Source organism: Myxine glutinosa, chromosome 1 (genome assembly GCF_964187855.1).
Source record: "Myxine glutinosa chromosome 1, kmMyxGlut1.1, whole genome shotgun sequence".
NCBI classification, from domain to species: Eukaryota; Metazoa; Chordata; class Myxini; order Myxiniformes; family Myxinidae; genus Myxine; species Myxine glutinosa.
In genome coordinates, this window is record NC_136261.1 from 172,835,938 (window position 1) to 172,851,428 (window position 15,491).

Consider the following 15,491-nt stretch of genomic DNA (forward strand, 5'->3'; position numbering starts at 1 on the left):
TGGATGCAACAAGCAAAGTAGTGAGCCAACAACAAAAGAGGAGAGAGAGGGAAGAGAAAGAAACACAGTAACCAGCAAGGGTTGAGTGAGGTAGGGTTAATGGAGGTAGAAAGGTTTGCAGGTCCATACCTACTAAGGTAATGCATTTCTAAGTCCTCGAGTAAAGAGTCTAAATGAACAGTCTCTAGAAGGCAATACCACAAACAGGAGAAAGGAGGAACAAAAGAGGGGAAATGGGTGGGAAGATTGGACTTTAGGAGATGAATCAGGAACCCCTTAATGTGTGAAACTTAGATTTCACCTAGAGAAGAACTACAGCGTTTCTGGAAGTGTGTCCTCTATTGTATCGCATATCCACACATGAATGTAGAAGATGATGATGGAAATGAATGTAGAAGGAAGTAGAGGATGGGGAAGACCGAGAAAGACTTGGCTAAAGATGGTCGAAGAAGAAATGCGGGCAAGGGGGTTAACAAGGGGAGATGCAGAAAATAGGGCAAAATGGAGAAGATTGTCATGGGGACCGCAAGGCTAACCCCTGCTCTAGCAGGGAAAATGGCCTTAAAATGCCTGTTGTTGTTGTTGTTGTTGTATCCACACATCCTGCCATACAAACAGCAACTTGATTTGTATGAGATCCCTTCTCTCCGTGAACACAGAGGGGCAGATAGAGGGGGAGCAAGAACAGCAGAGCAGGATTATAAAACATGGGCCCATAGACGAAGCAGAGCCAAGGTCGAACAGAACTTTCTCTACCTCCTCAGGCGAGAAAGACACAGAGCCCGGTAGAGTAGTTTTAGGGGGTCCTTTTCTTTTCTTTTTTTGAGATATGAGAAAAGGAACAAGTATGAAAGAGGAAAAACAAAGGAGAGAATGCGCAGGTCCAGATTGCTGAGCACATGGCATAGTTGAGGCCTAAAAAACAAACTCGGTATCAATACAGCAGGACCAAATACAACTAAAAATACACGGGACCAACCCAAGACACGAGTAACGGTACATTTCACAGAAAGCTTAGAGGACCCTCTGCACTCACAAAGGCTATGCAACTGGAAGAAAATTTATATACGTTGTGCGAGATCAAGATGAAACAGGGGATTTGTAAGCAACAAGATGGGCAAATTGCAGCTTTAGTAAACAAAACACAAGCATTCTGTACCTCATCGTATCGAATGACCAGAGATGTTTTACAACCTAGGTGGTTGAATATGCCAGCAAGTTCAACGGCAATGTAACCAGCTCCCACAACAACTGCCTGCCTGCAACAGAACAAGAAAGGCATTACTTTATGTTGATTAATCCTTTCTGATTCTGCAGCAAATTCTGTTCACAATAATATTTTTAGGTATCATTGGTCTTTGCCATAAAGGCCTGTAGCTCTTTCAAAGTTGCCATTGGCTTATTGGTGGCCTCACTGATCAGTCTCCTCCATGCTTGGTAATCCAGTTTGGAGGGATGGCCTGAACTAGGCAGGGTTTTGGTGGCACCATACACTTTCCACTTTTTAATGATTGTATTGACCGTGCTCCAAGGGATATTCAAAGCTTTAAAATATTTTTATACCCATCCCCTGATCTGTGCCTTTCCACAACCCTATCTCGGAGGTCTTTTGAAAGCTCCTTGGTGCTCATGGTTGAGTCGTTGCTGTGAAATGCACTACCCAGCAGATGAAACAACAGGAACAGCTGATTGTATTCTGAAAGATACAGAATGACTACAATTTAACACAGGTGGAGGCCAATTAATTTGGTGTGTGATTTTGAAGGCGATTGGTTACACCGGAGCTAATTTACAATTGCTATTATCATTATAAGGGGGGTTGACACTTACCCAACCAAGACATTCTAGTTTTGTATTTTTAATTAAGTTTCTGAAATTTGTAGAATTTGTTTTTCACTTGGAAGTTGTGAGTTACGATGTGTAAATAAAAGAGGAAAAAGTCTGATTTAATGCAATTTCATTCCAGGCTACAAGGCAACAAAAGGTGAAAAATTTGAAGGGGGTGTAGACTTTCTATAGGCACTGTACATATACACACATACATTTGCAATCATGTGTATTGTAAATTGAACAAATTGCTGGATTTATATTATATAATTTACTCTGTATAACACACACTGTGAATAAAATATATTGCAGGGTGTTTTTTTTTGTTGCCCTTTAATGGCCACTATTATCCCACCTTGCGGGGTGGGCGGGGGAAGCTTGGCCCAAGTCTTTCACAAACCAGCCTGACCAGGCCTGACATTCACCATTCGCCTAGTTAGGGAAGGAACTTGTAACTTGGCCATGGTGCCGGCAATAGCTCGCCTACCCTTTGCGAAGGATACCATGGGATCTTTAACGTCCACCAACCCATGCTGGCATACGGGACCCCAAGTTTAACATCCATCCGAGGGATGACATACATATTGATGAATCACCCCGCCTGTGAAACATCGAACTGACAGTTTATAGCTGGGCCGGGATTCGAACCCAGGCTAGACGCTAGACACCTCTAGACACTAGAGGCGAGTGTGCATACCTCGAGGTCTAGGCCATCCTGTCAGCCTCGGAGAGATTGCAGGGTAATCTGTCAATTCTTCTACAAAACTCAAATTAAACTTTAAAAACAATAGAAACGTCATTTAAATTATGAAGATTAATAAAAAAAATAAACAATATGTGGTTTTCTTTGCAATTGATGAATGAAAAACACGACATCATTGCCATTCTAATTAGAGTCCGGTTAATTTAGTACATGCATTTTAAATTGGAAATTAAGGGGTTAACGACCCAGAATTCAGCTCAGGAACAATGTTTGGATTCAGCATGTTCAAAGTAGGTTAAAGAACTGTTCCAAACTCTTAACACAAAATGCCTCTGGAAGTTTATGTTGCCTTCATTTTGCAAACTCCGACTATTAGTCAAATGTCAGGCCTGGCCAGGAGCTTCATATAAGACTTGGACCAAACTCACAATAACTTTAGAATAATTGTTGCAGAAGAAGAAGAAGAATAAGAACAAGAGGCTTACACCTAATCTGTGTCCCATAATGTCACAAAAATAAAACGCATTTGGTTTTTTTTATGGCAGAGAATGTACCACTGTGACTTCCTTTCAGACTGTGCGGCCATAAAAATTGCAGACAAAGTGTGTAAGTGTTTACTTCGAAAACTACAGAAAAAAACCTAAATTCATGAGCCTATATTCTGTATACAAAAAAGTAGTTAGTAAACACTTCATGCCTGTAATTAATAAACACTCCATGCAACTTCCACCTCATTTCATGGCAGCAGGTCATGTGACATGGACACCAGTTGCGATATCAGTAAGCCAGTAATATTATTTAGCCAGATAGGTACACCCCGACCACGCCCTTTTATTGCAGACATTTTTATACCTGGGCAGATCTTCCAGGTTGAAGAATCCATCACTTGTAATGCCAAAATCAGCACCTGCATTAAAGGTAAATTGAGAACCGTGGTCAGGAATAGAAAGAGTGAACCATCTATGTATCTAAAGTTTATCTCCGTTTCTTTCTCTCTCATACAAATGAAACACGTCTTTCTCATTTGTAAACTTCATATACTATGAATGAAATACGTGTACTCTGAATGAAAGGAAGTCCAACAAGAAGGTGCAGATGTAGTGCACTTAAATTTGAGCCGACTAATCTGGGTTCAATTCTCAGCCCGACTATAAGCCTGAGAGATTGATGTTTCAGAGCCTGGGTGTTACGTCACAAGGTGAGCCACCTCTCCGTTCGACGTTAAGCTGGTGAGACGAGTCATTACCAGCACCCTCATCAATTCCAAATTCCAGCCCAAATACCAAAGAAAGATGGGCCAACCAATTCTCCCTTGCCAACCCCACAAGGTCGCATTAATTGGGCACATTGCAGTCATTGCCGAGTCAGGATTAAAGGAACACCATGTAAATCGACAATTTGGTTAAAAAAATGTACCACTTTACCTTGTAATGGAATCAGTCCTATATGCAGATGTTTTGAAAGTAGGGTACATTGTTTAAATGAACCAAAAACATCAAATAAGTGGACCAAAGAGGAGGCAACTCTACGATGTCTCCACTGCTACATATTTAATCACCCCGATTATTCCCAACTTATTGTGCGGTCAGCTAAGGAATGTTTTTGGCTCGAATCTGTCATGAACCAACCTGCCAGGTCTGAAATTCAACTGAAGGTGGCAGGAATTTGGAATTTGGCTAAAGTACAGGCAACAAATAATCAATCAGAAGTCAACCATGAAGGAAAAAGAGGAAGAGGTACACCATATATATATATGCTTGATGGATGAGGTAAAGGCTGCAACAAAGCGGTCTCTGTCAGAGCTTTGGGAAGCAGTGCAGGATAGGGATGTTTGGAGAAATACGATTATGACTGTCCCTTGAAGTTGGATACAACTTGACGGAAGTAGATAACAGGCAATAACTTGCTTACTCTTGGTGAATAACACCGTGAGATCTTTAACATCCCCCTTTTTTTTTGTATCCAAGATCGAGGCTCGTGAAAGAGCTAACATTAATCACACAAAAAGTCAAACCGACACATAAAACATATAATAAGGGGAGCGGTAGACAAGATGGGGAGAGATGGGGAAGGACACAAACACAACGTTTGAGAGCAGAGACATCAGGAGATCTGTGGGAGGGAGAGGGCTTGGGGGGAGGTGGGAGAGGTATAAAACATATGGACACTGCAAGGACTTCCAGGAAAGAAGTTGGAATTTCAAAAAAGTGGATCTGGGGTGAATTAGCGGGGGTAGAAAAGATCAAGGTTTTGGATGGGGGAAGATAAGAGATGGTGGTGAACAGCTGTTTTAAAGACCTGGAGAGAGGAGTGGATTGAAGGGAGTGGGGGAGTTTGTTCCAGAGGCGGGAGAAAAGGGGAATGAAGGAGTGAAGGTGAGCAGAGAGCCTAGATTTTGGCAGTTTCACCAGAAGAGGGATGCTGGCAGATCTTGTGCAACCTGTAGGAATATTTGAGGGACAGAGCACAGAGAGAGCTGGGGGATCAAGGCCAGAGTGGAGTCGGTAGAAGACAGAAAGACCACCAACCTGCCTGCGCTGAGTGAGTGAAAGGCCCTCAGTGTTAGCTTCATCGTGGGAGATTCCAATGATTCTGAAAGCTTTGGTTTCAACAGTGTGAAGCCGAGCTAGGTGTGAGGCAGGAGCACCGGCCCAGAGGGGAGAACAGTATTCCATTGAGCTGCGGATGAAAGCCTTGTATGTGGTGAGGAGCTCAGGTGTGCCCAGGAAGGACTTCACACGACGGAGGATGCCCAGTCGGCGACTGGCTTTGGAGGCCAGCTTGGAAATGTGGTTTTCCCAGGAAAGATCATGGCAGATAGTGAGACTCAAAGTCTTGAGCGACAGAACTTCTTGAAGAGGATTTTTGAGAAAGTAGATGGGAGGGTTGTCCAGTCCATCTTTTCAGAGAGACATAGTAAGAATGTGAGATTTGTCAGGATTGAAAGACATGTTCCACTTGTTTGACCAGTCTGTGATTTTGCCCAGGTCTGCAGAGAGTAGGGAGGCTGCAGACTGCCGATCTGAGACCTTTGACCTTTGGCTGCAGACCTTTGACCAGTGCTGACAGATGGATCCTCTGGATTAATGTCCTTCCGATGGACGCACATTGATAAATCGTCACACATGCAAGATACTATGGTGACAGTTTATAGCTTGTTCAAGATTTGAAACCAATCTAAACAGCTCAAAGACAGATGCACATACCTCCAAGCTATTCTATTAGCACCAACTGTACTAAGTCTGTTCGTAAAAAAAAACAAAAGGCACATGCCTCAAGTATGATGAAAACCTGGACTATATTGCAAACAGCTTGTGCAGGATGACTCATGCCAAGTAAAATCTCATAGGCCAATAGTCAAGTTAAGCTGAAATCAGCTCCAATGCTTCCATCTTCAATGCAGTACGATTTATCAGGAGGAGCTGAATGGTAGGGGATGAAAAACTCAAACATTGTCAAATGCTGTCAAAGGGGTGGCTTCTCTTTACAAGGCAAGAAGCCAAAATGCAATACTTCTGCGTCTGTAGACTTGAACTTGATGGATATTGTGAACGATACCCACAACAAAACCAACCAAGACACCCTGCTTCATAAAGGAAGGCAATGCTCCAGACAGACATAAGAGGGGAGGATTGTTAGAATGAGGCAACTTTTAAAGATAAATGACATAAAAGAGCAGCACAACAAAGGTGGATGGAGGTTATGTATTCGCCCCTGTTTGTCTGTTTGTGAGGAGAATATTTCAAAACGTTATGAATGGATTCAGACGAAACTTGGTGGACAGGTTGGGTGTATAACAAAGACGAATCAGGATATGAGAATTTTTAAAGTGATTCTTCACCATTGAGAGATGGGGACAAATACGATATGTAACATGATATTTCAAAAAGTTATGAATGGGTTATGACTAAACTTGGGGAATTAGTTGGGTAGGTGACAAGAACAAGCCGATTCGATTTTGGTTCAGGTCCGAATCCAGATCCGGCCTATCAGTGGATACAAAACAAACTATGTGTCTGGCAGAGGTATGCACTCTACTGGGTACCATTGTCGTTGTACGTATTTACTATATTGTCACCACAAACACAAAGTTTGAAGTTGTCATACATGGAACCTACTTATCATTACTTGTCAATAAATGACTATCAGTTTTGTATTGTATTTTTTGGTCACTGACAATCTCTCCAATAGCGATTTTTAAACAATTTTGGTTAAAAAAAATTATTATTTAAATAAAACCCGATTCCGATTCCCACCAACCGACTTTTTGTTGCCTCCAACTTCCCACGTATGTTTATTTACTTCAAATAATATGTGAATTATATGTCCATGCGCAATGCACATATGAAATACTGTTTGGTTATACATCCTGCATCTGCACACTATGAGCCTTGAAAACTCTGGTAAAAACCAAAATGACGTAGAACAACCTTCCATTTTCACCCTCGCCAGAGGAGAGGGTATTGCATTTGAGTCCGTTTGTCTGTTTGTCTGCACAGAATAAATACGATTTTCTCGGCAACCGTTGGTCCGATTAACAGGAAATTTTCAACATAGGTGCAACTCCACCTGTATAATTTTTTTATGATAATTATGACGTCATACGTCACGTGGTTCGGCCGCCATCTTGGAAAAACCGAAAATCTTTGCACCTCTACATCTCTGAAAGCGCTGAAGAGAAAAAATTGAGACATGGCTCATTGTAAAGAACTCTCCATGGGGAATAATATATGTTAATGATGATGTCATAGGTGCCTCCATTATGACGTCATAATTCTACAAGTACAAAACTTCATCCTATCAAGATGAAATTTCTTGAGCGTCATGTAGGCATAAACTGGTGGAGAAAAAAAAATGATGACGTCATCGGTCACGTGGTTCGGCCGTCATCTTGGAAAAACCGAAAACATTTGCACTTCTATATCTCTGAAAGCGCTGCATAGAAAAAATTGACATGGCTCATTGTAAAGAACTCTCCATGTGGAATAACATCTGTTAATGATGATGTCATAGGTGCCTCCACTATGACGTCATAATTTGACAAGAACAAAACTTCATCCGATCAAGATGAAATATATTGTGTCATCTAGGAATGAATTAGTGGAGAAAAAAAAAATGGTGACGTCATCGGTCACGTGGTTCGACCGCCATATTTATTTTAACACAAAAGCCTTAAAAATCACTGAATATACATCCTGGCGAGGGTTTGCAATCTCTGATTGCTCTTTCTTGTTTTCTCCTGTGCTTTGCATAAGTACGAAAGTTTTCTTTGGGCGGTGTATAGTAGAACACCACCTTGATCACTCCTGAACAAAGCATGCATTCTCCTCTGCATGGGTTATAATCAAAATGTACCGATCTGTCCTCAAAACGTACCTTTATTTCATGACAGAAAACCCATTGTTGAGTCTTCAAATGTCCATTAGAGGTACTAGGGCATGCCCGTACTATATATAAGCTAGGACGTGCCCGTACGTGGGTGCCCGTTCCTTGCCAAAAAAAAAAAAAAAAATTTGTGTAGGGGTGTGTGTGTGTAAACATCCTAGGGCGTGCCCGTACGTGGGTGCAAAAAATCATGCGTGCAAACAACAACAACAAAAAAAAACTTTGAAACCACGTGGCAGTAACGACCACAGAACCCCCCCCTCTATTTACATGAATGGTTTGGTCCATTCGCAACGACCACAGAACCCCCCCCTCTATTTACATGCAATGGTTTGGTCCATTCGCAACGCCAAAGCGAACGGCGAACGGCTAAATCGCCATAGCTCGGTAAGTACTTGTCCGATTAATTTCAAACCTTGAAAAGGCACATCCTCGGGTCCCCAGCAATATACCTGGCAAGTTTCAAGTATATCGGACCGGTAGTTGTCGAGAAATCGTTGTCGCATACATACACACACACATACACACAGAGATTACTGGAATTATAGATAGATGAAGCCTGAGGCCCTAAGCCTTATAAGTGGTGACCAAAATGGTAGACATATCATTTGATTTTTTTTTGAAGTTCAATTGAGAGTTGAGTCAGAGCAGCTGTCCAACCAATGGGCAGTAAAAGAGAAAGATGGAGAAATGCAGCTCCTTTAATATACAGATTATGCTCTCATCATTAATCAAAGACATCCATTCACTTTTGAACCACAGCTGCTCTCACAAATTATACATGACTAGCTTGACAGGATTGCTTCCTTAGCCAACAGTGTCCAAGGAAGCGAGACAAGGAGGGGCAGCAAACAAGTACCTCCCCTGGAAGTAGATGAGTTTTAAAAATGTGAACGCAGCCATATACTGTAAGTACATCTATATCAGTCCAAATCATGCAAAAGCAAACCCTGGAAGTAGATGACTGTGTTCCCATAGCATGGAGAGCTTTTTAGCTCCTGGTAGGTTTAAGCAAGCCAGACAGGACATAGGAGAGGGGCAGACAAAGAGGACAGACGAGGTTATTTTGCTTTTCAGCAACGTATCTAGTTGATGGTACTACAGACCTAAAATGAAAGTTAAAAAATCCAGCAGGAGATGTGACCACTAGTATAGCAACTTGAGTAGATTGAGTGGCAAGCCCATCTGGCAGGGGAGTGATACTGACATCCTCTTCACCATATGGCTGTAAGCGGTGCAGCCAGTGTTCAGCAAACGCCGAGTTTCTGGCAGCAGTAAATAACCAGAAAAGCCCCTTATGGGGTGGTGTAGTATACCCCTTAGAGTCGGAAATGGCTCGAGAAGGCGGGAGGTAGATCTTTGTGATCGATAACTGGCATCGACACCTACCTAGATGGGGACTGTTCACAGTCCTCGGCAGATGAGAGGCGCAGTTCCTTCAACAGCATGGGCAAACATCTCCGATGAAGAAGACATCAACCAGTGGACCTCAGCTATGAGTGAATAGTCACTCCCTGGTGTGATGGTGATGGTAGAAGTAGACAGAAGCCATGGACGCCTTATTGCTCAGCCGATGGAGTTCACTTCAAACCTAAATCTTCCCTTCCACAAGAAAATAATCATTATGATGAGTCAAACAAAGAGAAATCGTGATTTGCATATGCTATATGCCAATGTTTGTGATCTGGGAACGAATATTGGTGTGCTATCTCACCAGGCTAATCCCAGCAAAGAAAATATCATTCTTGTCACCGAGTCTCTCCTAAATGATGATGTCACTGATTCAGACATTTCCCGACCCAGCTATCAGCAGCCGTCTGCTAGACATGACTGATGTGATGGGTGAGGTAGTCTCATAGCATGGTATAAATAATCCATGCAGGTTCAGCAACACAATGACCTGAACGACAGAGCCTTGAACTTATGTGGGGAACAATAATAAAATTTAAAAAAATCAAATATGGAAATCTTATAGATCTCATGTATAAACCTGGCTCACTCCCTGGCTCTGACTGTCATCTTGTCAACTGCCTTTCTGAAGAGCTAGACAACATGATCATGACAACAGATGCTAAACACACTGTTCTTGTAGGTGATTTCAATGTGCTTGGAAGTGCTATCCTTCCTATAGTGCTATACTTGGAAGTAGTTCTCCTACAGACAAAGCTGGAAGAGCCTGCAAAAACTTCTGCATTTCCAATGGACTGGAGCAATTAGATAAAAGGCTGACTAGAGGTAGATGTGCATTATATCTGGTAATTGTCGAATCTCCATCATACTTCAGCCCCACTGTTAGAGCCGAGATTGGCACCTCGGATCACTTGCCTGTAGAGGTCTTGTTCAAAACAAGACCGAAAGTCTAGCAGCGGCGAAGCAGAGCTTGTAAAATATTACAAACCACAAACACGTATGACTGGCTTTTTAAACAGCCGCTAATGCTGTTTATAACATTAAAGAAATACATTTGGAAGAATCCCGACATCTGTAAGGTAAGTTCTACTTACAGAACTGAGGGAAGATCTACTGTAATCTATATACCCCACAAGGATTGGGTTAATAACATGCTATCAAAAAACCCAGGCGAATTCCATACTTCTGCGGTTGTTAGTTTCGTACACCGCTTATCATTGAATCATGAACCATACACCGCTTCAATCCATTAACTTCGTATTCATGACATTGGGATTAAAGTGTTATGGCTATATTTACTATATTATTATTATTACTATTACAAAAACAATACTACTGAAACGATACACTACTGTATTAAGAAACCTGGGCTTAATTTGTCCGAAGCGGTCCGAAGGTGAGGCATAAAGCCTAAGGCCGATACATACCATTTTGATGGAAGAGCCGTAACGCCGATGCTTTCGATATTTGATGGTCATTTTAACAATCGGTTTGTTTGTGTTTCACACTGCATGAAAAACGTCAAGGTAGAGCATGGCGATTGTGATATATGTCAGGTTCGACGATATGTTCGGCCTGAACGACATTGGAATCAAAATGCCGGAGTGTGGAGAGTCAGCCGCCGTATCGCCGTAATGACATCAGACGTAATCACATCACCCTGTCATGTGACCAGAACCTCATCTCTGATTGGTATACGTTTGAGGGGACATACATAGACGGACAAACACTGTTCTAAACGGCTTTGCCCTATGGGCTACGCCGTAAAAATTGTGAATGCTTCTCGCTGATAATGGGATAATGAGGGAATATAGGGATGGCAGGATGGCCGAGAGGTACGCACCCTCACCTCTAAGCTGTCTAGCATGGGTTTGAATCTTGGCACAGCTACAATCTCATCTACGTGTTTCAAAGGCTTATTACCATTTTGTAAATCCTTAAAGTACCCTCAGCCAAACTGGAGTCTTTTGATCATACTTTTAATCATATCGAGACCAATTGTATTTTTCAACAATGGTCCTGCATAAAGACTGTCTAGACATTGAGCATGGATAATCAAGAAAATGGAGGGAAAGACTGAAAAGACAAACACAGCTGCAATTTATTTTAGAAAACACCAAAAGAGGGTAAAAGCTGAGATTACGACGTCATCATGTCTGTTCATGTTGTTTCATCCCTCTCAAATGTTCCAGTTGATTTGGTAGTCAAAATCAGGAGTGATCAGTTAAAAGAGTCGAGTGAATGGTTGCGAGAATAATTAGTCGAAACCAGCCAGTCTCTAATCTGCCAGAGATTTACTGCACTGTATCTGAATAGCACGCCCTTCATGTATAACAGAAGACACGATCAATATATATTTGTCAGAGCTATGGGATCTCCAGTATCCACAATTTAGCAAACTTGGTCATGGAGGAAATGAAACGCAATATTTTCATGACTTGTAAGGATTAGCTGCTGCAATAATGGAACAGATACGTTGATACCACGTTTGCTATTTTATATCAAGACATGGTTGACCACCTTCACAGGCAACTGGGCCAGGTATAATCCAGGATCAGATTCACAAAACACTTCAAGAAGAGGGAAAATGGAATTAGGCTTCTTGTGTGTGCATGTTGGCGGAAAACCAAGTAGCTCTTTGAAGACTTCTGTACATGAAGCGAATGCATAATAAATTTTTCGATTAGAATTCATGCAGCCATCCCATTAGGAAGAAACCCTATGTTGTGGATACAGATGGTGTTGTTAACCACGAATGTCACTCAAGGAATACACGGATGTGAGATATTTTGCTAGAAAATAGATATGACTGAAGCTTGTTCCCTAGCTTTGAAAAACAATGGCTTTGAAAAACCTTGAGAGCTCAAGGGAGTGGAGATGATTGGGTAGTGTGTAATTCAATATTATCAGCAAAAAATGGCCCAATAATTTGAGGCATCATCAATAAATTAAGATGGTCTTTGTGACAATCTGTGGTGTTACATTGCAACACATGTAAGGACTTTGGTGATGCCGATATTTGGTAAAATTAGAAGAAACATAAAATAACGAGAACGGCACTCGGCAGAGCACATACTTCCAACAAGCTGAACAGTTTGCGTTTTTTATCCCACTGATTGGCCGGATCTGGATTCAGACATGAACCAGAATCTAATCGGCTTGTTCTTGTCACCTAACCAACTGATCCACCAGGTTTTTTTCGAATTCTTCCACAAATTTTTAAGATATCCTGCTATATATCGTTTTTGACCCTACCTCTCAATGGTAAAGAATCACTTTTAAAATCCTCAGATCCAGATCCTTCTCTGGATAGTCACCAAAATCAAATCATTTCGTATGTGTCACACACCCAACGTCTCCACCAAATTTCATCCAAATCCGTCCACAACTTTTTGAGATATTCTGTTCACAAACGTGCAGACAGACAGACAGACAGACAACCAAACAGACAGACAGGGGTGAAAACAACCCCTCCCACCTTAGGTGGAGGAGGTAATAATTAGAAGAATATAGTTTGGCAACATGACTGGGGAGGGTGACAGAATCACCCTCTCCACACGCCATCAATGGTTTCGGTTCAAACCAAGCAAATATCAGTAGGTGAGCTCAAGCAACTAGTTTGAACCAGTCAGAGGAAACAGTCAGGCAAATTCATGCTCAAATGTCCAGCTCACCTCCCGGCTTACAGTTAGTGCAGGTGGTGAGGAAGGGTGTGGAATAAATAACAAATAATAGAAAATACCACATTCTGGCCATCTAAAAATCATCTTGAAATGTCTAAAAAATGTAATACTGTATTTACATTCTTAATGGAATTGTCATAAAAATAAATATGCGTCATAATTGAAGCAAACTAAATGCATGCAAAATACAATTTTGATCACAACATCTATATTACTTTCTTATTATACCTCATATCAGCAATTTGCTATTGAATTTGTTCAACAAGATTTGTTCAACAACTTCACAATACCCACCTGGTATCTCGGTCTCTGTCGGTACGTCTGGCCGACCACCGGTGGCAATAACAATGTGGGAGGCCGTATATTGTTGCCCGTTGACCTCCACTGTTGGTTTTGAGCCATCTGAAAAACTGGCACTGCCAGGTATGATCTCAATTTTGTCCTGCAAAGTAAAATGTACAATGAAAAAGTAAAACTCAGTAAATGAGAAAGAAAAGCAATACTCTGTAATTTAAAAAAATCAACAACCAAGTAATTTAATTGCCTTCTCGAGGTTGCTCTGGTAGATTCCATTGAGGCGCTTTATATAAGCATCACGCCTCTCCTTGATTTTCCTAAAAGAAAAATAAATTGTCTTGAATATTATTTATTAGTCGTAAAATCGAATCCAGTCTTTTCTCTGACACTTTAATATATATAAAAATAACCACCTTTAGAGGCCATTCTCTGACACTTTAATGAAAGCATTTTAATATTGTCACTAGTCACCATTATAATATTGTATAATTCCTCGTGTTGAATAGTGTTGATGCTGTCTTCCAAGTAAATGGTAGGTAACCAAAGATGAAGGAGTGGCTGAAAGGATTAAAAGAGGATAAGAAAGAATCAACAAATTTGACAAAGAAAAGGTTTGAGAACAATGGTGCTCATGCTGTCAAGGTGCATTGCTGAGGCTGAGCAAAAGCTAGCCAGAACTTTCACTACCTTCAGGGATAGAAACGTCATAATGTCTATGAGGCAGTGTGGGTGAGAGGATTAGATGGTGGGGGCTGTGGAGGATATAGGGCTAGCTGGAGTCCATGAGCTTTGGAGGCAAACATCAAGTTGAGACATTCAACCTTATCTTGAGTGGTGTAAACTGTAGTGCCATTGGAGGTGAGAAAGTATGCAAGGAGAACACAACGAGCACAACGTAACAAGGCAACAATAATACTTTAAGGTGGTAGACAGATTGGAGAGTTCATCCTTAACCCTTTGAGTATGGATGACGTCCAGTGCCGCAACCCACGAAAAAGTTTTGTGTACGGATGACGTTAGTACACGTCATGACTATACCTATAAATAGATTGTCAGTACGTGGTTGCATTCCCGTACCAAAATGACAAATTAATTCCGTACCGCCGGTATTTTTATCAAAAAAAAAATCCCGTACTCAAAGGGTTAACAACCACAGGCATTTTAAGGCCATTTTCCCTGCGAGAGCGGGGGTTAGCCAAACAACAGTCATCCTTAAGGGGAGTCGTCCTTAAGGGGAACAATGTTATGTTTTCTGGGTAAACTAAGAATGTCTAACCCTAACCCTAACTTGTTGAAAGGTTAGCCTTCCATTATGAAAGGAAACCGCTAGAACAACTCCCTGAGCATAGGATTTCATGAACCAGGAACGGGAGAATGACATGATATCTGCAGATAATTTGGGATAAACATGCATCACAGAGAAGATCATTTTGAAGGTATCGCCAGGTGGAGTCAATATCAGATGCAGAAGAGATGGAATATCAAGTTTTTTTTTTTTCAAACGACAGATTTCAATGTTTGCCAGTCAGTTTGAGCAAGCAACCAGCCACTATGGCATCATAGTAGTTACCAAACAACAGCCAGGGAGCTGTTCACATTCACAATAACATGGTTTGAGGAACTGGCTCTACATGCTAAGGTTTCTAACTGTGAAGCCCAAGGCCATCTTCATTATGAAGGAGTGGTGTCGGTGGTGTCATGTGGTGGTAATCTCGAGAGTCATCTTCTTAAAAAGACTCGGTGGTGTAATAGTTAGAGCATCTCTTGAGAGTCTGGGAGGTCGGTGGTTCAAACCCTGGCTGAGTCATACCAAAGACTTTTTAAAATGGTACGTTCTGCTTCCTAGCTTGACGTTCAGCATTTAAAACGATAAGAGCATGGGCAATCCCCATAGGTTGGCATCCATGGGGAGGAGGAAGTTTCGATTTAAGAAATGCCCCGCTGAGTGTGGTGAGAAAGGCGGTGCCATTGTTGTGGAGTCACTAGTACCCAGTGTCCCAAAAAGTGATGGCACTTCCCCCAAACTCAGGGCTGTGTTGTCTCGTTTATTCATCTGTATGTCCGTGTGTGTGTGTGTGTGTGTGTGTGTGTGTGTGTGTGTGTGTGTGTGTGTGTGTCTGTGTGTGTGTGTGGTCGCTCCACTACGAACCTTAGATCCTGTTTCCAAAAAAAAAAAAAAAATTCTC

The 15,491-nt window shown here is 41.6% G+C and overlaps 1 protein-coding gene across 4 annotated transcripts in view; it reads right to left on the bottom strand.

The window, feature by feature from the left end:
- GSR (glutathione-disulfide reductase) overlaps positions 1-15,491 on the bottom strand; it is a 112,517-nt gene that overhangs the window by 44,345 nt on the left and 52,681 nt on the right. For 3 of the 4 annotated variants that reach the window (XM_078780225.1, XM_068122470.2, XM_078780227.1), the window contains exons 4-7: positions 13,553-13,622; positions 13,303-13,450; positions 3,383-3,437; positions 1,160-1,259 (exon numbers count right to left, since the gene is read on the bottom strand). In XM_078780225.1, the coding sequence (XP_078636351.1) occupies positions 1,160-1,259; positions 3,383-3,437; positions 13,303-13,450; positions 13,553-13,622 (373 nt within the window). The remainder of the gene's footprint in view (positions 1-1,159; positions 1,260-3,382; positions 3,438-13,302; positions 13,451-13,552; positions 13,623-15,491) is intronic. The other variant, XM_068122480.2, reaches the window with a different exon arrangement.